The sequence below is a fragment of the Daktulosphaira vitifoliae genome, unplaced genomic scaffold (assembly GCF_025091365.1).
Source record: "Daktulosphaira vitifoliae isolate Bord-2020 unplaced genomic scaffold, ASM2509136v1 Scaffold_4, whole genome shotgun sequence".
NCBI classification, from domain to species: domain Eukaryota; kingdom Metazoa; phylum Arthropoda; class Insecta; order Hemiptera; family Phylloxeridae; genus Daktulosphaira; species Daktulosphaira vitifoliae.
Genome location: NW_026099575.1, coordinates 26,209,786 through 26,233,073, shown reverse-complemented (window position 1 = coordinate 26,233,073; position 23,288 = coordinate 26,209,786). Strand labels below are relative to the sequence as shown.

General features: G+C 27.3%; 1 protein-coding gene and 2 long non-coding RNA genes across 6 annotated transcripts; 2 read left to right on the top strand and 1 right to left on the bottom strand.

The window, feature by feature from the left end:
* The first annotated feature begins 20 nt into the window (after positions 1–20).
* LOC126905474 (uncharacterized) lies at positions 21–19,289 on the top strand. Of its 4 annotated transcripts, none has more exons than XM_050685197.1 (26): positions 21–39; positions 2,893–3,030; positions 3,129–3,205; positions 7,283–7,357; positions 7,415–7,721; positions 7,787–8,074; positions 8,152–8,381; positions 8,439–8,621; positions 8,685–8,833; positions 8,897–9,159; positions 9,231–9,327; positions 10,358–10,712; positions 11,106–11,211; positions 11,271–11,388; positions 11,791–11,876; positions 14,601–14,713; positions 14,769–14,833; positions 14,955–15,024; positions 15,285–15,346; positions 15,417–15,519; positions 15,582–15,722; positions 15,788–15,891; positions 15,952–16,022; positions 16,298–17,188; positions 17,259–17,688; positions 18,112–19,289. In XM_050685197.1, exons 2-26 carry the CDS (start codon positions 2,922–2,924, stop codon positions 19,034–19,036), a joined length of 5,418 nt encoding a protein of 1,805 aa, XP_050541154.1. In that variant the 5' UTR covers positions 21–39; positions 2,893–2,921; the 3' UTR covers positions 19,037–19,289. The 4 variants fall into 4 exon arrangements, with proteins under 4 accessions (XP_050541154.1, XP_050541152.1, XP_050541155.1 ...); XM_050685195.1 differs by lacking the exon at positions 21–39 and adding an exon at positions 54–279; XM_050685198.1 differs by lacking the exons at positions 21–39; positions 2,893–3,030 and adding an exon at positions 7,051–7,210.
* LOC126905478 (uncharacterized) lies at positions 1,746–5,618 on the bottom strand. The gene is made up of 4 exons (XR_007704005.1): positions 5,462–5,618; positions 4,289–4,445; positions 2,458–2,634; positions 1,746–2,013 (listed from the first exon to the last, which is right to left on the bottom strand). It is a non-coding gene; the product is annotated as an uncharacterized LOC126905478 (long non-coding RNA).
* Positions 19,290–20,896: 1,607 nt separating the features above from the next.
* Positions 20,897–22,989, top strand: LOC126905479 (uncharacterized). Its single transcript, XR_007704006.1, has 4 exons — positions 20,897–21,207; positions 21,339–21,452; positions 22,321–22,657; positions 22,731–22,989. It is a non-coding gene; the product is annotated as an uncharacterized LOC126905479 (long non-coding RNA).
* The last annotated feature ends 299 nt before the right edge of the window (positions 22,990–23,288 follow it).

The window sequence follows — 23,288 nt, the reverse complement described above, 5'->3', positions numbered from 1 at the left end:
TACAAGTCTGGTTGTTAAAATCTCGTTTGTGATTGTGTAGTAAGTTGTATATCATGTATGATGCATGCACTAAGTTGTTTGCAATACTTATAAGTTTTATCATGATGTTAATAGCATAATAAATTTTAATCTGATGTATATTTTATATTTTTCTATCACTCTATATGTGTATTTGTCATAAATTTTTCCTTCTAAGTTAATATTGATCAGACCAACAATTCTCGTCGATTTCACTGTGGATGTCATTAATTCTGTATTAAAAGTTCTTTTAGTTAACAGGTGAGATCACTAACGTAAAGAAGTGCGTCATTTAATTTATATTTTTAAATATAGAAAAATAATGATTATTTTATTATAACTGGTTTAATAAATGTTCTTATAAATATTTTTCTAAATATTATATGCAATATAAGTGGAGTACATTTTTTTTCAAAATTGGTGTAGCTTCAACAATACTTAAAAAACTATTTTTATTAATATAATACAGTGATACCCATGAGCGGTTCTTTTAAAAATATAGTTTATATTTAATGTTTTCTGTTTTTTTTATTATTTTAAGACAAAACTAACACTCATGCATTTTTTACAAACTATTCATACTATTACTTGTTTATAAACTTATTAAAATTTTATTAAGAAAATAAGAGACTAATTTTTAAATAATACCAATTACATAATCTTAAAATTTGAATAATTGTGAATTTCTCAAAAATTTATTTTTATTACTCATTTTAAGTTTAATTATTCAACCATAATGAAATTTTAATGTTTATTTAACCAAATTTTTATTTATATATCATATTAAAAATTATAGAAAATTTTGTAGATTTTATTTTTTTTAAACTTAGCATCATTGAATAAAAATCATTACATTGTCACCATTTAAAGTCATTGTCCTTTAGATTTACATTGTATTCTAAACTTATCAGTACAATACATTTTTTGTCTACTAGAAGAATATATCTATTGTTGCATAGACTAAAAATAATAGATTATATTTATGCTTGTTTGTTTAATTATTTGATATCAAAATTATAGTTTTTACTTGTTAATGAAATACTTTGTATTCATTATTCTGTATGTTTAATTAATTGTTTATGTAGGGAATTATTTATTTATTTCTTTGAGTCATTTTATTAAAGTGTAGTCATAAAATAGGTAATGAGTAACAATGAAACTCTTTTAATTTAACAAACATTTATAATAATTAAGAAATAATCAAAAACATATATAATGATTATATTAATTAGTGTTTTTTAGGTTTATTCATTGTGTACATAAACAGTTTTAATAAAACAAAACAAAATTGATGATGCCCCTTTGTAACATGTTAATATTTCTCATTTTATTTTAAGTATATTAAAGAAATGAGCTTTTATACTATGTATGTCAATTGAAGTCCAAGTTATTTAGGTTCTATTTCTATCTTTGTAACTCCACATACTTATATTATTGGAAATTCTCCAGGCATTTTTATACTTGAATATAAGCTCAATAGTGCACAGTGATGGTATTAGATATTATTTCTTAATAATTTAAAAATTAGGCACAAGGTATTAATAATTTATAGAATAAGAATGTTGGTAAGCATAGGCTTTATATTAAATTATGTTTTGAATTTGGGAGTACTTAAGTTCCAAAGGTAAAAAAAATTGTTGTTGCTTTATTCAAAATAATATACTCAACCTTCTTTTCATCTTATATAAATATACAATTATATTTATGGTATTTAATAAAAAACACAGTTTTTGTAAATCAGCTTAATCAGCTGTAAATCAGTTTTATTTTATAAGAAATACATTATTAATGATATAGATTGTTTCATTACTAATTGTGGTATGAGAGTGAAATATAATATCATACATGTAACCTCCTCTACTCGCTCGACACACAATGACAAGTAGCACTGTCTTGCTGGAAACACATTTCTTCAGTGTCCATGTCATCCAGAATAGGTCAAAGAAAATTGGAAATTAGGTTTAGATAATGATTTCCATTTACTATTTATGCATTCTATATAAGAAATTATTTTATTTTTATTATAAAATTTAAAATGGTAGGTTCTGCTTGGAGATGCTAAGTAAACAAAGCATCCTCCCCTATTTGTGCTTATTTTGGTAAGTTTAAAGGTTGAAAAATATACTTTTACTGTTTAAAAATTATATAAATAAAATTTTATTACAAATGTAATAACAATAATTNCTTTTACTGTTTAAAAATTATATAAATAAAATTTTATTACAAATGTAATAACAATAATTTGATTTCTTTACAAATAAGATATTATAAAAATATTTATTGAAGAAATAATTCATTTAGATAAATAAGTTAAATACTTCAATTATATTTGTTAAAGCATTAACAAAAAAAAAAAAATTTAATATTTTATGTATTTTGTATGAAATTTGGGAATTGCTATTTCTAAGTATATTTTGTATTCGAGTTATCTAAATTTACTTGCATTCTATCTTTCCTTGATATGTCCTTCAGAATAGTACTTGTATTATACATCAAAAACATTAACACTTCTACCTATATGGATACTTGATTTTATGATATATTACAAAATCGTGACTTATTACAAACAAAACCTTGAGTTTCCTTTTTGAGATAATTTTCTAACATTGGCCAAGGCTAGAACACAATTATTGAATATATTTAGTAATAAAATTAATTAGTTGTATCTCTATTTGGAATTATAAGTCGAATTTAGTTAAAAAATGAATATCTTTTATTTTAATAATTTTTGAACGACGTGATCTTCAAGTCCTTGAAATTGCATTTAGTAAGAACATATTTTCTCTATTTAATGTTATTATAATTATAATAACCCAATAAAATTTATGTATCCCGTATTGTTTCAAAATATTTTATTTTTATCGTTTTTTCTAGTTATTCCTACTATTGTTTAGTTATGAGATATGACACTTCCAGTTTCCAGCTATGAAGAGCTGTTGGAAACGGTCCGTAGTCTTAACCAAGAAACCCGTCAACTTCAAAGACAATTGGATATTCCTTTGTTAACACCAAGTATGAGATATGAATTTATTTCCTAAGCAATTATTTATAGTTATTCAAAAAATTATATTTTGTGTTAAATTTTTACGTTAAATATTTGTTACGTTTAGTGGAGTCCAATCGTGAAATTTTAACGAGAAACTCATTAAAAAAAATGACTGTGGAAGGCATTACTAGTAGTCAACAAGTAAGTATTTACAAATTATACCATCATATCGTTATTTTTGGTTGAAAACTTTTTTACTTTCCTATGTAATTTAATGGGTTAGCTAGCTGGTTTGGTAAATAATAATTTGACGCTATTAGTATGATTCACCAACAGACTGTTGTAAGAATATTTAACATTTCGTGTTCGACCAGCCTTCGTTATTGTTATTTTTGCCCCACTACAGTCGAAGTCTTATACGGGTTCGATGTATCTCGTGCAATTATTATGGAAGATTTGTAAGCAAAGTCGTTGAAGTGAACGACTATCCTAACTCAGAATTATTTATTCTGTTCTAAGTTTGTAAGCTATTAGGAAAGATTAACCGTACATAAAAATCTTTGTTCAGTGTATGTCAATAGAAAACAATTATTTCTTTGAGAAAAACTGGTTGCATTTACAGTAATAGATTATATTATTTTTGGTTATCCTGAACAATGAAAATTTATAATTAAGCTGAATGCTTTTGTAATGTAAACGTACCTATATTTGCGTAGTAACTTAATAAAAAATCTCATAATAATGTGTGATTTTCTGTAGTTTTATGACTACTAAAAAGCTATATTGTTTATAAAAATTATTTACTGTTTTGCTATAAATCAGCAAAGTCCGATTTATGAGAAACGATGTCTGATTCTTACTTTTTAAATTCCTTATTAATTCATTTGTCATAGTCTAAATCCTACTCAGTAATATTCTTCTAGTAATCCTACTTAGTAAAATTGCAAAGGATCACTAATTAGTTTCAAAGTTCAACACAAGAAGATAACTATAGCCTGTATGTCTAGATATTAACATTGTATCGTTTTTCGACGATAATTTAGGTGACTGTCGAATGAAATATCGTTTTTACTACTTTTGACTTAACTAAATTAGATTTAATTGATTAAAATTTAAGGGAACATATGATGTTATTTTAAATTGAATTTATTAAACTACAATTATAAAAAAAAAACACATAGTTATCGTTACGATTTTAAAAATATTAAAAGAATATATTAATATATTAAATTTCGTCAATGGTTGATTACAACTATTATCGTAAAATTTTTACTATAGATTCACCTAGCTGGGGCTCCGCTTTAGATTCGGTGCTCTGCGAGTCTCGCGCACTTACGGTGTGTTAGACCCTTCGATCTGTACTTACAGGTAGGCCACTAAGTCCGGTAGGAGTATCCAGTTACACCGGTCACAATAAGTGTTGAGCAGGAAAAGTATTACTCTAGAATCAGTTAAACGGAAATGTAATGGACATTTAATTAATAAAATGAGTTAAATTCAAAAATAATAAATAGTGAAATGTATAGGGTACAAAGTTTAAATTTTTTGACTAAAATCATCACGATATTATTATAATATTTCAAATTTAATACTATCTTTGGTATCATCAATATTAATAAAATTGTGTTACGCAGTTAAAGGTAATAGGTGGAAATACTATAATACAGAATAAATAATTCAAATAAAAGACCATACATTTAAATTTGTATTAGAATCTAATACAACAATACAAATTTTCATTAACATTTAATGTAAAAACTGTAGGAAAATGTCCTACCACAAAGAAAAAGTGTGTTGATATGGTAAGGCATATTATAATAATTAAAAATTTTGTTCCTAAAGAAAAAAAGGAGAAGGAAATAAAAAAAGTTATTAATGAAAATAATAATAAATGAACTTTTTTATCATACAATACTTATTTTTTATACATCCTTTAAAATAATTTTTATTGGATACATGGAATAATAAAAATATGACCTAATAATATTTAGGTATACTCCTAAGGTATCTTTAAGTACAGTGTTTTTAGTACACTTATATACTTGCATAAAATTTAAACAAAATTGACATGCGCAAACCAAAATAATAACCTATTAAAAACTATGCGCGTGGACTTAAAAAAAAAAGCTCACAATTCGGTCAAAACTGAGCAGATTTTAACAAAATTTTCAGGGTACCTTTGGAATGTCTACCTTTGGGTATGCCTGGTAAACATTTCAGATTTTAAATCAAAAAACGCTGGCGGCAATGAGCGTTTTTGATAATTATTTTAAACGCCCACAGTGTGCTAAAATTTTTTTTCTCATCTTCGCTAATAATTTCTCTGGAATAACTTCGTCAAACTCTTTCAATTAAAAAAAAAATTTTGGAAGTCGTACGTCGTTAGGTAATTTTTCCAGCATTGGCTAATTTTTCGTTTTATTATATAATAAGATTCAAATGTCTAAAAATGCTCACCAGTCTCGTGTTTTAATTTACTAAAGAATTCTGTAGAAGAAAAAAAATTCTGATAGTTGATAAAGTGGTGTTGAAAAATAACTAATGCATGTTTGAAATTCTGTGTAGTCTCATTAAATAGATATTCCACCATTAGAAATACATTTCTTAAAATTCTTTTTGCAAATCTTTTTTAAGTACTTTCTGACAAATAATTGTTTAAAAAAAAAAAAAAAAAGTAACTTCTTTTTATCAATTGATGCTTTTCCGTCGAAAAAAGTTCACGGTCTTCACTATTTGAGACAGCTGTTAGCCACTCCCCTTCAGTTCACCCCAGCAGCTGTAATATTGATTAAACTCTAGTATCCCTTGTATACGCATTGTAACATGACTAGTCGTCTAATTTTTGATCACTACTTAGTTCTCTTTATTAGCAATGAATTCTAATAATAGGCAGTCGAGATTACCTGTACGTTCTGTATCGTCGTCTCGTTCCCATCACGTCTCTCCATCTCCTGTAGGTCATTGTCGGTCACAATCGAATCCTGGTAAGACGCGATGGACTATGTTAACCAAAAACGATAATGATCATTTTCGCAATAACAACAATACTAGTTGTGCGACGGAAAGTTTTAGCTTTGGTAAAATAGACATTAATGACGGAAAAAATAACAACAATAATATTTTCGAAACATTTAACGACAAGTATGTATTTCATTTATACAGGTTGATGGATTAAGGATAAGATATTCTTTTGCTTGGAAATTATTACAAAATTTAAATTTTCTAAAGGAAAATATTGTTTATTTCAAAAAATTCTACAATTAAATGTAGTGAAATAATTTTTTTTTCACCCCTCCAGAGTTAAAAAACTTAATCTTTAATTTTATTTAACAGAAACCCGTATTTTTAGTTTAATGGTATAATAGAAAAAAATTTTATTCTTATATTATTTTTTATTTTAAGAGTCGTTCGTGTCTGTTATTAGTTATTAAATTTAGCAATTTTTAACCAATTTTCTATTGATAATTTTTTATTTAGCACACAATAATCATCATTTCTTTGCAATGTCATATAAACAAGATTTTATAGACAGTACTTATTATTGTATTTGTCACATACAATATCAAAAATAAATAATGACAATAATTTATATCTCATTGAAATAGTTTATTGTTGCCTCTGGCATTATGAAAACTAAATAAATGATAAATTTTTGTTTTAAACTGAAACCTCTATACGATTTAAAAATACAAATAGTTGATCGCATAAAACAAAAACTATAATAACAAAACAATTTGAAATTTTTTCGTATATTTTTAAATTAATAATAGAGATTCTCATTAAAAGAAAATTAAAGTTTAGGTTTTTTGACTCTGAAAGGGTGTATAAAAAAATTATTTAGCTACATATAATTCTAGAATTTTTTGGATCAAATTATATTTTTCTTTATGAAAATTTAAAATTTTCAATAGTTTTAAAGAAAATGAGAGTTATATCTTTAATGAATTGCCCTGTATGAAAAATATTTTTAAGCAAATCACTGATTGTTTCAAAAAATATATTTGTTGTTTAAAATTTTCACTTATTATTATTTCGTTTTATCTTAGAAATAATTTTACAAACTCTCAATATCACTTTTTTTTACACAATGTTGATGATAATCGAAAAGCTAATAATTGGTCAATCACACAGTCATTGCATGGTGACAACCACAGTGTTAAAAATTTTTACAATAGTGGTGATACTCGTCTGAGAATGATAAATGAGGTGACCATGAGTGGGATATTACTTTTAAAATACAAAGCAATGGGGTACATCTTGAAATTATTTATTTTTTAGGACCATTTTGTAGAGAAAGAAAAAAGAGCAATAGTAGAAGATAAAGAAGAAGACGAAGCTAAAATTTCTCCTGATGTAAATATAAAAGTAATTTCTTTTATGAATTTTTTAAATGTGTTTTCAAAAATTTAGGGATGTTTACCAACACCTCCAAGCTTAATGGCTGACAAAAAATTTAATATGTGGCACAGCATTGGGCCAACAAATGGGTCATCTAATTTATCTATGATTAGATCTCAGACATCTTCAGTGGAAGATGAAAAAGGACTATCCATGAGATCAAACAGTCAGCAACAGTTAGGTGCAAAAGTGGAAATTGTTTACAATTTATTATCATTATTAGAGAATAACAATTCAATACAGTCTTCATATCAGTCAGTCACTGTTCTTTTAGCGATGAGTAAGTCCCCAGATTGTTGTGCTGCAATGAGACAAACAGGTATTTATATTTCAACTATATTTAAATTCATACATTTAAACTGATACTTAACAAAAAATTTTTAGGATGTGTTCCTCTACTTGTTCAAATTGTTCATGATATGAACGCTGATATAGTTGTTCGACATAATGCTAGTCAAGCTCTAAAAAATATTGTTACATTTAATCAAGATGAAAAGCAAGGTCGTAGAGAATCTAGAGTTTATAAATTATTAGAAAATATGAGAGAGTATTGTGATACACCTGTAGTTGTGCTTAAACAGTTGGATATAAGCAAACATCCAATTACATCTATAGCTGCATTAATGAAATTATCTTTTGATAGTCAACATCGATTTGCCATGTGCCTTCTTGGTGAGAATTTTGATTAAAAAATATATAAGGTTTGTTAATGTATAGAATAAACTTTGCGATTCTACTTCATTTTAAAGGAGCTATTCATACAATAACAAGATTGATCCAAGTAGATCATGAAGTTCATGGGAGTGCTTTAGATTTAGATCCTATGTCAGAATGTGTTACATTACGACGATATGCAGGAATGGCTCTAACTAATCTTACATTTGGAGATGCTACAACAAAAACATTGTTGTGTTCATTTAAAAGTTTTCTTAAAGTATTGATATTACAATTACAAATACAATGTGAAGACCTTAGACAGGTAATAACCATATTGTTAATGCATATCTCAATAAATTATACTTATATTAAATTTTAGGTGACAGCTAGTGTTCTACGTAATTTATCTTGGAGAGCTGATCCTAAAAGCAAAGATATTTTACGAGAAGTAGGAGCTGTTAAGGCATTAATGGAAGCTGCTGTGAAAGCTAACAAGGAAATGACAATGAAGTCATTTTTGTCTGCTATTTGGAATTTTTCTGCTCACTCTCCAGAAAATAAAGTATTAAATGAATTATTTATTTTACATTAACCAAAAATTAATACTGATTTCTTAAATATTCAGGAAGAAATTTGTAAAGTTGAAGGTGCAATTGAATTCTTAATATTTACATTAAGTGGAACAAGTTCTTTTAAATCTGTTACTATTATTGAAAATGCTGGAGGAATTTTAAGAAATATATCTTGTATTATTGCATCTAATGAAGAGTATCGGTAATTAATCATTCAATAATTTCTTTAAATTTCTTAAATAAAGATTTTAATTTATTTTTGTAGGAATATTTTAAGACGCCATAATGTACTAGAAATGTTGATGCAACAACTACTATCTCCTAGTTTAACTATTGTGAGTAATGCATGTGGAACAATTTGGAATTTATCAGCTCATAATATTCAGGATCAAACAACTATGATAAATTTGGGTATTGTGCCTATGTTGAAGTCATTAATTCATTCCAAACATAAAATGATTGCTACTGGATCTTCAGCTGCTCTTAGTAATCTTCTGAATGCTATGCCAGCGTACAACTCTAATCATGGTAGTGCAACATAGAAAATAATATATTAATGTAAATTTAAGGATTTTCTCAAGTCATTTATTTATTTTAAGGTAACTTTGACAAAGATTCAGAAACAAATGTTAAAAATACTATTAGTAGTACTAGATACAATAGTGAAGTAACTAAAAACATAAATGTCACTAATGAGTATGATTATTATTTCTTTAAAATTTATTTTAATGTGAATTTCCTTCTACTTTCAATGCATGAGGTTTTTTCTTTTTGGTTATCTAGTTAATACATGCTATAACATTTTTTTCATGATTATTAAGGGGTTAAGGTTAGTCAAAAGCTTGAAAAAATTAGTAGTTTTTTTTTTTTTTTAGTTTATTTTATATAACAAATAGTGGTACGGTGTGGCTAAGTCGGTAACTCGGCAGTGCTTGACGTGCACTGCCTCGGGTTTGAAACTCAGTCACTTGCGGCTTCATTTGCGACGGACTAACCACCTGTCCCAGAGTATAAATGGTAAAGAAAACCTCTTCCTACGGGTAGGTCGCTATGACCCTTAATGAACTAATAAAAGCAATAAAAATTAATATATATATAAATAACAAATAATAAACAATTATTGTAGACCAAGTTAAAGGCTATATTTGTGGAGTCCCCTCCTAAAAGTTGTTGCTTGCTGTAACTATCATAAAATTTTACTGGTTCTTATAAAATCAATCGAACAAAAAAAAAAATCAATTATTTAATAGTTAATCTAGTGCCTTTTTTATTTTTGTCAAATAAAGTAAAAGTACAATATAATAAATTTGTATTATTTGTTGTATAAAATAAATTACTGTTAAACAAAAAAAAATATTTAAAATATTCATTTTTTAAGCTTCTGACTACCCCTAACTGTTTAATCAATTTGATAGTCAATAAAATAATATTTTTTTATACCATTTTGATAACTAAATATCTCATAAATAATTCAAAAACATTGTTTGTACTTCTAACTATAAATCTTTGGTATTAACATAGAAGTAAGCTATTATAGTATTTTTCAAACCTGTATTCATGATAGTTCATATGGAATAATAATATATTCTAATAGCTCCACTGAAAAAAGATTTATTTACTTTTATTACTTTTGTTCTAGCCCCCAAAAATATACTACTTAATGCATTGAAAGATTAATTTTTCTCTTAACTGATTTTTAATTAAAACATTATAATTTTATGGCTAGATTTTCAAAAAAAATTGAAGACTCCCAATCAACTTACCAAAGTGATGAAATTATTGATAAACACATATCTAGTGAAATTACTAATTCTATTGAATCTTCTAACTTATCTCATAATGGTACTCACCAAATTAATAAAGAGATTAACTTAAATGAAAAAGAAAAAAAAACAACAGACTTTACTGAAACTTCGTTTGATGAAGCAACTAACTATAGTTTATTGTGTGAAGATGACGATACTGGTGAAAAAGCGTTAACTGGTGATACAACCCAAACTTATTGCACTGAAGGGACACCTTACAACTTTTCAAATGCAGCATCTTATTCAGATTTAAGAAAATGTGGAATGGAAGAAAAGGTAATGACATTAATTTTAAGAGAACATTTGAGATGTCTTAATATTTAAAAATAAAAAAATTACTTATACATTAAAGTGAATCAAGTAACATAATATTAATGTTTTGGTAGACATAATGAATCACTTTTTGACTGAGACATCTCATATATAACATATGTTACTTATTGTTATTCAATACATTAAATACATTATTACAGTGTTAACTAACATTTTTCTGATAATGCATTTTATTATATAAATTGAAGTGTTATATCCCCAATGGTGTATTTAGTTCTTTGGCACTCCTAAGCCAAATTATTCTGCCAAATTAATGAGAATCCTTATTAATAGTTGAATGATATGTTTTTTAAATAGAGAACAATTAAAGATACTAATTAATTTTTTTTTCTTTAGAGTCAAAATGGATCTGGATTAGGACCATCTGAACAAAGTACTAATGTTCAAAACTCTGGAAGTCAAACCCCTGATAACAATCAACCTAAAGATGACCAAAAAGAAGGTAAAGTTTTTTTATTTTAAATTTATTCTATAAATGATTAATTTTCAAATAATACACAGGGAAAATGGTTACTTTTGAAACACCATTAATGTTTTCAAGAAGTAGTTCAATTGCATCACTTGGAAGTTGTGAACCACCCGAAGGATTTGTTGGTAGTTCAGCAGTCAGTGAATGCAGGTGAGTGTATAATAATGAAATGTATATTTTATTTATGAAAAATAGGAAAATAACATAGTCTAATCTTTTACAAAATAAAAATAGTAGCTTTCTAACTTTTTTATGTGTTATGATATTCCATTAAGTTTATATTTATATTTTTAAACTTGATAGAATTTTTTTTTTAATTTCAATAAACTAGAAGCAAATTTAACTTCTATGGAAGTAACATTCTACCAAATAACAAAAAATAATAATAATAAATAATGATAATTAAATATTTTAATTTTTTAAAATTAGTTCATAATTTTGTTTATTTATTTTATTAAAAAAAAAAACATAAGCTACTCTTTTAACAAAGATCAAAGTGTTTTATATATTTTTTAACTATAATTTTAACATATTCCTAAAAATTTTGCTTAGCCGTGTAACCAGTGGACTAGTGACACCTAGTGAAATTCCCGATTCTCCTACACCATCTGTCCCACCAAGCCCTCCATGTTATAAAAGTAAATATTTTTTAGTCTATAAATTGAGTGTTTTAATGTATAATTTAGTAGATGGTATCTGTATAATAAATGTTAACTATTTATAATTTTTATTTGAGAGGATAATTGTTATTATTGAATTAAAGATTTTTGCATAAAAATTCATTCTTGAATAAAGTGCAATTGAATAAATTTTATTTACAATGATTAGATTAGATCACCAGTCATGTGTACAGGTCTCTTGTAGTGTCAACGGTGAAGGGACATCACTACTTAACTCTAGGATACTCTCTTGTGTATGAGGGAGGAAAAAAAAGATAGATACAAAGTAAGAATAGGTACTTGGAAGAATAGGTACTATAAAATAATATACTTAGGGAAGTATAGTACAAAGAATGGTGTAGGGATAATAATGGATGAGGAAATGAAAAGTAAAGTAGTACATGTAGTGAGGAAAAGTGACAGATTATAGTCGTGAAATTGATATTTAAGGAAAAAGTGCTGAATTTAATAATTGCCTATACACTACAAGTAGGATGTGATGAAATAGACAAGGAAGTGTTTTGGTGAGAGATGGATGAGGTGATGCAAGGGGTACCTGGAAATGAGGATGCGGTGATAGGTGGAGATATGAATGGACATGCAGGTTATGAGAGGAGAGGATATGAAAGAGTACATGGAGGGTATGGTTTTAGTGGGAAGAATGAGGCTGGAGAAAGAATCTTGGAATTTTGCAGTATCATATGATTTTGCTATGATTAATACTTAGTTTAAAAAGAGGGAAGAATATTATATAACTTATAAGTGTGGGAGGAATAGATCACAGATTGATTATTTTATGTGAAAGAGAGAGAACGTAAAGTGAGTAATGGATTGTAAAGTATACAAGGCGAGAGTGTAACTACAAAGCATAGACTAATGGTAATGGAGTTTTAGTGTACTGGAAAAAGAATATACAAAAACAGAAAGAACACGGGAGAAAAATCGAAAATCTGTTGGCGGACATTGAAAGGGGAAAATGAAAAAAAGAATTAATCAAAATGGCAAAAAAGAGGACAGTGTGGAATGTCGAAGGTGACATAATTGATGTGTGAAATAGATTTGCTAGTTGTGTTAAGAATATTGCAAAGGAGATTGTTGGTGAGAGTAGGAGTAGAATGCTAGGAAACAAGGAAACCTGGTGGTGGGATGACGACATTAAAATAAATCATAGAAAGTAAGAAAAAGCAATTCAAAGTATGGCAGAAGAGCAAAAGGAGAGAAGAGTGTATGGTGTATAAACGTTTGTGCAAAGAAGCCAAGTGTGCAGTAAGTAAGGTGAAGTTAAAGAGGTATAATAAGTTGTATGATAGGCTAGGAACAAAGGAAGGCGAGAAAGAAATCTATAGACTTGCAAAAGCGAGAGAGAAAAGGACTAAAGACTATCATTACATAAGGTCTATAAAAAGTGCTGATAATAGGGTACTCTCGAGTGATGATGATGTGAAAAAAAGGTGGAAAGAGTAATTTAAAAAATTACTGAATGAGGAGTATCCAAAAGAGGCGTTACAGGATATCTCATGAAATGAGGGACTGGTAAATTTAATTAGTGAGAAAGAGGTATCGGAGGCTGAGGCATCAATGAAAAAGAATAAAGCAGTGGGACCAGATGAACTGCCAGTAGAAGTATAGAAAATATTAGGCTGTGTTGGCATAAGGTGGTTGAAGGAACTTTTAAATAAAATCTTATTTGAAGAGAAAATTCCAAATGAATAGAGGAATAGTATTGTGGTGCAGATATTTAAAGGTAAAGGTGACATTCAGGAATGTGGAAATTATAGAGGCATAAAGCTTATGAGTCATAGTATGAAAATTTGGGAAAAGATAATAGATGAGAGAATAAGAAATGAGACATCGGTATCTAAAAACCAGTTTGGATTTATGCCTGGTGGTAAGTCAACAATGGAACCATTATTTTGTGTGAGGCAACTAATAGAAAAGTTTAGGGAAAAAAGAAAAAGCTTTGTATGGTATTTATAGATTTGGAGAAAGTGTATGATAGAGTACCGAGAGACATAGGATTAAGTGAGAGTGGTTGAAGTGTCTGGTGTGTTATGCGATAAGAGAATTTAATGAGGCTGAAAGGTAAATTCTACAATACTGTAGTGAGGCCAGCTATGATGTATGGTTCAGAGTGTTGAGTGGTTGTAAAAAAGTAGAGCAAAAAATGAGTGTAGCAGAGATGAGAATGTTTAGATGGTTGAGTGGAGTAACTAGAGAAATAGGATAAGGAACAAACATATAAGAGGGAGTATACGGCGTAGTGTCTATCATGAATAAGATGAGAGAAAATATACTTAGATGGTTTGGTCATGTTATGTGTAGAGAGAAAATCGAAAGCTGTTAGAACAGTTATATAAAATTAATGTTGAAGGAAGAAGATGTAGAGGAAAACCAAAAAAGAGATGGAAAGATGTTATTAAATGTACTAAGAGGACAGCTGATGTGAGCGTAGAGGATGTGGGAGATTGTGTCAAGTGGAAGTTTAGGTAAAGGTGGCTGACCCCAAGTAGTTGGGATTAAGGCCAGGAAGAAGAAGAAGAGAATGATTATATTAGAATTTGATTAATTAAATTTATGTTTTACTTTAAATAATCTTAATTTTAGTAAATTAAATATTTTGATACCATTTGTTACTTACATAAAGACATCTTAATTTATTTAAAATTTTATGGTTAAAACATAAATAAAATTTGAATATTTAAGATGAAAGTATTTTTGAAGACACTGTTACTGTTTTTAAAGAAGAAAAAATGCCTGGTAAAGGATCTGGATGCACAAGCTTAAGTAGTTTAACTATTGATGATGATATTCCTGGGGTAAGTTCTTGTATTGTATGCATTATATTGTAATTTAACTATATTCATATTATAGATAAAAATTCAGTATTTACCAAACCTTCCAATGTTACCATCATTAAATGAAGAACTTAATTCTAAGTGAGTTATTGTTTATACATAATAAATTATTGAATCAGGAAACTTTATTTTTAATTTCATCTAAGACTGTAGTATGTAGTATAACTATATTTAGTCATATAAATAACTTTTTTTTTTACAGTATAAATAACAGTGAATTATTTAGTTCACCTTCATCAGATAAAGATTGCATATCTTTAAAATCTACTCAAGTAAGATTTATGCAGTAAATCTAAATTTTAACTTAAATAGTAAAAGGGAATAAATAATAATAATAAAAAAAAAAGAAGAAAATAATTGTCATCTGTGAACAACTAACCGTGAACAATTGATTACTTTTAGTGTTATTATTATGTAGTTCACTTTCACTTCTATTAACTGGTTCATTTGAGATGGGTTCTATTTATTTATGATTTCTTTTATACTTATCTTAATGTATGATAAAAATAAATCGTAAATTATTTATTTGCAGTCATCCTGTATGGAATCTCCATACATACAAAATAAAAATCCAGGATTTATACCTCATATAAAGTAAGTTATTCAAAAGATAGTTTTATTAGAAAAGATGTTCTATAATTTAGACCATTTAATATATTTTCAGGGCAAGATTTCCAGTTATGGTACAAAATAACACTCATTCAAGCGAAAGATATACTGAATCTTCATTTGTTTCTAAATCATGTAATAAAGTAACAGAAAATGAGGTAAAATGTATTATTTTTATCATTTTATGGACCATGAGGTTGTTACATTAAAACTTATTTAGGCTGATGAAATGATGGGATTTTGTACTGAAGGAACTCCTGCAAATATAAGTACAGCTACTTCACATTCCGATTTGTCCATGATTACTCCTTCTGAAGATGGTTCTGAAACAAATGTTATTCTAAGACAGTCAATGAAAGTAGTTAGTATTAATTGATATAAAAAGTTTTATAGTGAATATTTTTAACAAAACTCTTTGATTTTTAGGTTGGGAAAAGGCGCTTATATCAAACACCTGGAAATTTCCAAGGAACTTTTAATGTTAAGCATAATCAAAGTTCATCTATACCACTTTCTTCAAATACTTCTAGGTGAGTTTGTTTATAAGTAAAATATTTTTTTGATGATCAAATCTATAACTTTTATTTTAGACAATTGGCTTTAGATTCTCCTTCAACTGAATCTCATATATCTAATTCAATCAATTCTTCTGAATTAGAAGGTATGTATCAAGGCATTGTTTTTATTAAAAATGTGTTTATATAATTAAAATTGATAATAATCTTCTAAATGTAATATATGTAAAAAGATCTTTTATGTAAATCTAATACATACTATTCATGAATTTATATAATAATACTTAAATAGTGCTTCGGTATAAAGCTAAAGTATTGCTTCATCAAAATTCTTATTTAATAATATTAAATTCGATAAAAAATTTATTTTTAAATAGTTTGAATTAAATTTTTTACAAATAAAAAAATATTTTAATTGCAGATCCTGATACTGTTATTCATAAAAGAATGTCTACAGATTCAATAGGTAGTGAATTTTCAATGGATGATTCCAATAAATGTGATAATCGAGTATCAAGATCTCATTCTTTACAGGACACGCTTACATTAAATAGTGAACTTATGTCCGAAGATGATGATGATGATAATAATGCATTATTAGATCAATGTATTAATGCAGGAATTGAAAAAATTACTACAAATAAAACAATTTCTGATGATATACCAGATGATGAACAACAAGAGCTGTTAAATCAATGTATAGCAACAGGCATTAAGATATCAACTAAGTCTAAATCACAATTACCTGTTATGAAAAGATCTATCAAACAAGATATTGAATTAACCGAAGAACAACAACAACAATTATTAGAGTCGTGTATAGCTGCTGGCATTAGAAATAGTAAAAAAACATTTAAAAACGCAAATGATGAAATATCAGATGATGAGCAAGCAACTTTATTAAATGAATGTATTTCTGCTGGTATGAAAAATGTTCAGAAAAATAAATCGAAAAATATAAATAATAATTTAGATCTAAATGAAGAAGAAACTTTATTGAACAATTGCATTAATCAAGGTATAAAAAATATTGAACGAGTTAAAATTTCTAAGAAAAGAGAGATACCAGTACCCAACAACTATAAAAAGACATATGTAACAAAGTTAGAAAGTGAAGTTAGCGAATCTACTTATACTATTACACCAAGAGATAATGTTGATGGAATAGCTTACAAAAAAGATGAGAGTGATGATTCAACTTGGATAGATGATGAAACACTGACATTTTCTACTCTTACTAGTACATACCATAGTGCTAATAGTTATGAAAAATCAAAACCAAAATTAATCAAATTGGAAAAAGGTGAAATAGGTAATAATTTAATACATTTTTTTAAAATTATTATTTAAAATTTAATTATTTTTAATAATATTTTTTCTAGGAATCATATCTTCCATAGAAGTTGAAGATAATCATTTAGATTCCATCAAACCTCCTTCAGATATGGAGAGTCTATTATCTCTGACGGCAAGTATGCATTCAAATTATGGATTTGATAAGAAAGGAAAGGTTTTTAAAGAGCGAAATGATTCATTGGGCAGTTGTGTTAACATCGAGAATGTGAACCCTCCATCTTATATGGATGAAATAACTGACTTTGAAATGGAAAATAGTATCACTATCATATCAAGTATACAATCAGAAATAGTTGATCAATCTGTGGGTGCACAATTCTATACAGCTGTTGATGAATTGACCCTAGTTGATGATTTACCATCATCAGAAATGTCATCTGATCAAAATTTTTCTAGTCCAGCTCAAATAAGACGTAGATTGACTCCAAAACAAAAACGAAATATGAAAAAAGATAGGTAAATATTTTTATTCTTTTTTACAAAGAAATTACTTTTTGTAAAACAGTACATAAAACTTTTTTGTTTTTATGAAAGGAGATAATTTAAAATTAAAGGTCTCTTTGGAAAATAATGTATTTTTATGCTTATTATAAGGACTTTAACTTTTGAAATAATTTACGTAGAAAATAATAATAACAAAATTATGAGTGATTATTACATATATATATTTTTTATTAAGCTACCCTATACACTTTAAAGATGAATTTTGATTGAGTGGGTATGTAATGTGGTGGGTGTAAGTATGCTTTTAACATAGACCATAAAGTTATTAAAAAAATAAAATTAACTCAAAATATTTGCTAGTTAATAAAAGAATGATTGAAGATGTTTGAACACCTATATATACATATTAATATGTCAATTAAATTTTTTTATTAGGTATAATACATATACAATTAATTCTGATGATAGCAGGGAAAATTCTACTGGTCCAGAAAACAGACCATCACCTTTAAATGAATCCGATTCTCATTCGTCAGAAGGAGCTGTTAAAAAAATGTCACCTAAAGAAAAATTCCAAACAAAGAGATCAACTGAAAAAGATAGATTTCGAACCCGAACATTGGCAGATCTTGATCTTACTCAAATCGTAACAAAACAATCAAAAGACAATGATAATGATGTAACCATAACTGAAACTTTAAAAATTGATGATTATAGCTCTTCAGATGGTACAGATGGTTATTCTAGTGATGAAAATAGCTCTAACTTACCCATAATCTCAGCTCGTATTGTTAAGCCTACAGAAATTAAAGCAGTTAGAGGTAAAAAGAAAGGTCGAGGAAGTGGTATACCAATTGTAGCACGTGGAAGTGTGACACCTACAACACCACCAACTAAAAGCTCAGAAACTACCCCAGTGAAAAAACCTTTACCGCTCAAAAGGCAGGGTACCTTTGTAAAAGAGGAGTCTCGTATACCGACCCCAGGATCATCTGGAAAAAAGAACACTAGTGCTCCAAATTTAATTAAAGTGTTAACTCCAAAGTCTATAAGTGTATGTACTACTAGAGGGGTACATACATCATTAAGTCATAATAGCTTGAAAAACAGTGTTAATCACTGGGGAGGTAGTAATAATAGCTTATCTGCTGTTGGAAAAACAACTAAGACCAACAGCAATACAAGTTTAAACTCAAACATGTCAGCTGCTAGTTCTGGATGTTCCGTGAAAGGTAATGTACAAAAGAAAGAAGTTACTAGTAAGATAGCAACTTTATGGAAGAAAGTTGAGGATAACAAAAAGAAAAATGTTAATGCCAAAGATAGACGAGTGTGGATAAGTTCAAATTCTAAAAACTAAGTTTCAGAATAAGTTTCTGACATTAGTTATTGTAATAGAATTTGTTTCCTTTAAATCCAGTAAATATAAATTACTGGGAAAAATTACTTTAGTTTTCTTTGACCATTATTATTAGGAAGTTTTATTTTTCATAAAAAAATTAACTTAAAAATTAAAATTCAATTTATTAAATTAGTTTTCCTTGTCTAATGCAATAAATTTTGAACTTTAAACATTTTTTTCTGATAAATGTTAAGCAATATGCTAGTTAAAATGTATTTCATTTTACGTTTAGTTATTTATAAGTAATTTTTATTATATTGTTTGATCTATATAATTTTATTTAAGGTTTATTTGAGTGAGATTATTTATTTTATTGTTTTACTTTTATATATGGTTAATTTATGTTTTTAAGCAAAAAATTATTATTGTCTTGTAAATAAAATAGAAACGGTCCTATCTACTTTTTTAATATTAAAATATTTTTTTAATAGAATTTAATATTTAAAATATTAATAGTATAAATTATTAGTATGACAATTCCATTATTTCGAAGTAAAGACATTTTTGAGACTGACCTGAGTTTAAAATGTTATATATAATTTTTTTTATGTCAATAGTTAATAGTTGAAATATTTTTGTATGAATAGATAAACTCTTGTAATTTGGAAAATACAAGAGTTTGTACTTAGAGAAGGATTAAATAATAAAAAGTATTAATTAATAAAATATTTTAATTCTATATCTTAAAAATATTTGTTTTTATTCTCTATTTTTAATATAAATATATAAATAGATATATATTAGGATGGCTCTTATTTTATAAACTTTCATTGATCGATCTCTGTACCCGACAATATTTTTCGTTGTTATATGTAAGTCATTTGGGTAAAATTTGGTTTTAATAACTTGCCCCTTCAGGTACCGAATTGGAGTTGAAAATTCACTCAAAATAGTAATTTTTATGTTTTTTTATCATTATTTATAAAATTAACACATTTCTTAAGCTATTAAGAAAAAATAATTTATACCTAAATACTAATAACAAATAAGTTATAAAAAATTTTAAAATAAATATAAATTATAAACAANATATATATATATATACGTAAGGCGCATTAGACGCGGGCGTTATTGGTCAGTCAAAATAAAAATTTGTTTACATATATATAATATTGATGACAAGCACGCGTGTACGGGTACGATAACTAAAAATAAATTTTTATAGGAATAGTGTACCGTCGTATTGTGAGCGAGGCGTGGGGAGGGGTGAATGCGTATAACAGTCTAGTCTAGACAACGGAATATGCGATAACGCGTGGCGTTTGGAGAGTTACAAACTTACAAACAAACAACAACAAACATACACGTGAAACTAATAAAAGCGTGTTAAAAAGAAACAAATTAAAGATAAGATTTATCAAAAATTTTTTCATAGAGTATACTCTATCGAATTTTACTATCAACTAGATTCTAATCAGTGCAGAAACTTGGTAGTTTGTTATCATTTGTTGGACAAGAGTTAAAAAAAATTTACTTACAACCACGTTTGGAGTAACTGCTATTCCATTTATTATTACGTCTAGAACGTTATCTTTTTCAAATAACGTTTTCTATGAATATAAAAATGAAAATACAGCCAAAATAATAACTGTATTACTCAATAGAAATCACAAATTAATAATAATTTCAATGTATATAAAGCCTAGCACGTTTTTGATAATTCTTAAAAATAATTGAATTTTAAATTTGGGGGGGCCGGCCCTGGGCCACATTAAATCTAAGGGGCGCCAGGCCCACCCATGTCTACATGCCTGCTAACGATCTAAATATGATTGATAACACTCTTTATTCAGTGTATTATGATTATAATTAGGGTACTCCTCCGATAGTTTTGTACGGTCTGCAAAAAGTAAATAATGATTATCATACATTTTAGTAAATAAACTTTTAATAAATATTTTCATTTTTACTTGTAGTTAAAATTACTTTGCTCTACGACTTTTGTTAATATGCTATTGTAGTTATTCATTAGTTTTACATGACGTTTAGCCGTTTCGTTAACTACTACTATTGCTGCAATTATTTTTTTACCTTTTTGAAAGTCTTCATTTTCTTCTCAAAATTGTGGACCTATTTTATGTTAGATTATTTAAAAAATTGAAAAGACTTATTTGTAATTAAGTCAACTGGTAAGTCCTTCGAGAAAAAATGTGGCAATTCATCGATTTTTAAATTAAAGTTTTTTTTGTCACCTATTTCTTCAAATGATGCAGTTCTATTTAAAATTTTTAATTTTTAATGTTTTTTTTTTGTTCTATAGTAAAGCGAGAATCGATAATTGAAAAAAGAGCTCAATTGAATTAAGTGTAGTGAACCAGACTTGAGACTGACATTTAATAATGAACAACAGATTCTTTTTAGAGCCATTTTTTCCGTAAGAGTCAATTTAAACTGTTTTATAAATAGTAACTTTTTAATAAATAAATACCTTTTTCATCCAACGTGTTAAGTGATGTGCTCCAACCTGATAAAATGTTATAGCCTTGATATATTACTATAAGCTTCAGAAATTTTCTATAGTCATTGATAGAATATAGTTTTGTAATTTTTTTCCAGAGAATTGTAGTATTTTTCTCTATAATTTTTCAATATATATTTTAAATTGTATCATTAGACCAAATGAAATATTCAGTTTTATTTAATTTTTTTCAATCATTAACAAATCTCTTAAAAAGTGGTATGTCTGGATCAGACGACGGAACAAATTTTGCATCAATATAAAAGTATGAAATGTTATTTCAAAAACATGATGTCTGCATGCTAAGAACAGTATACTTCTTTCTAATTTTTGCTCCAATACTACACAAGCGCCATTTAATCGACCAGAGTTAAACACTGCTGTGTCAATTTCAAAGCCTTTGACTCTATTTAATAATGTCCACCTTTCTAATTCGCATTTTTGTTTTCCAACTATTATGGTAAAATTTTAGAAACCCAATGCACTATAACAAATTCTATGTTAAGTTCAAAAAAACTATCACAGCATATAATTGTAAATGATAAAATATTCATATTACACTGCACTTACCGTATTAGGCATAAATAGTTTAAGATTAGAGATAAAAGTTAAAAGTCACCGAGTAAATACCGTTTGTTATATTGATGTATTGCAATTTTGTAGTAAGAATAATTCTCTGCTGATTGGTTTGGTTGGGTTGCATATACTAAGCATTTATTAAAAATGCAACGGAATAAATAAAATCACATTGCTCTAAATCGTTTAAAGGTCTAATCGGTTTCAGGTTTTGTGTAGGCAACTTAATCATCAGAGTTTCTAGTGAAGTATATTGTAAGCGTGACCGCCGCTAAAAAAATATTTGGAAATATGGTACCAGGGAATCAGGGAAAATATGTTGTTTTTAATGTTAGACGCGCTCAGAACTTTCGATCAAATTCTAGAAAAATGGTATCAGGGGTTTAGAAGATGATGACGAATATGATTACCTTAAAGACACCGAACTGTGATGGCGATGCTGGCGGGATAACGTTGTGCTATTCTGTCGGTCGGTATTTAAGACAGCCAGACGTATTCGGCTGAATAATCTCAGATTTCTACACATAATATGGAACAAAAATTTGGTTAGAATTATACATCAAATGTTTTTCTCAATTAATTAATTACATTCGTATTTTTGAAAATTGTTCTGTCTAGACGCCATTATCCAAGACATGCAACGCGCAAATCAGTATCGTAAAATTAAGTGGCGTGATTGTATGATGAGTATGACATGACATATCATACTCATCCAGAAACGAGCGGATTTACCGGTACACCCACTGCCGATGTAAGGGACGTGTAGAACGTATAACTGCACAGGACATCGCACAAGTGGAAAATAGTAAATGAAAGTTCTTAAATTCTATTAAATAGTATTCCGTTGATTGAGTTTTGGTTTCGCGACACAGATGCGAATTGGGGGGGGGGCTAGTTTAAGTTAGCCTCTCCAATAAAATTTAGTATATATAAAATTTGTAATACCTTTTCAAATATTAATGCATTTATTATTTTAGAAATCATAAAACAATATAAAAAATAAACACATTTTATTATATTATTTAGTGTTTTATTATTTATTGAATATGTATGTACAGAATGTCCCGTTATGATTACTAATTTAACTATATAAACTAATAATAAAAATTAGTAAATCATAATGGGACACCTGTGTATAAAATTAGAAAAGTTGATATGATAAGTATTTTGTGTTAA

Excerpts from the sequence above, each read along its gene's own strand:
- LOC126905474 (XM_050685194.1), top strand. The coding sequence starts at position 5,877 with ATGAATTCTAATAATAGGCAGTCGAGATTACCTGTACGTTCTGTATCG. Across the intron at positions 11,389-11,790 it reads TCAGCAGTCAGTGAATGCAG|CCGTGTAACCAGTGGACTAG; the intron begins GTGAGTGTATAA and ends AATTTTGCTTAG. Across the intron at positions 16,023-16,297 it reads CAATTCTTCTGAATTAGAAG|ATCCTGATACTGTTATTCAT; the intron begins GTATGTATCAAG and ends TTTTAATTGCAG.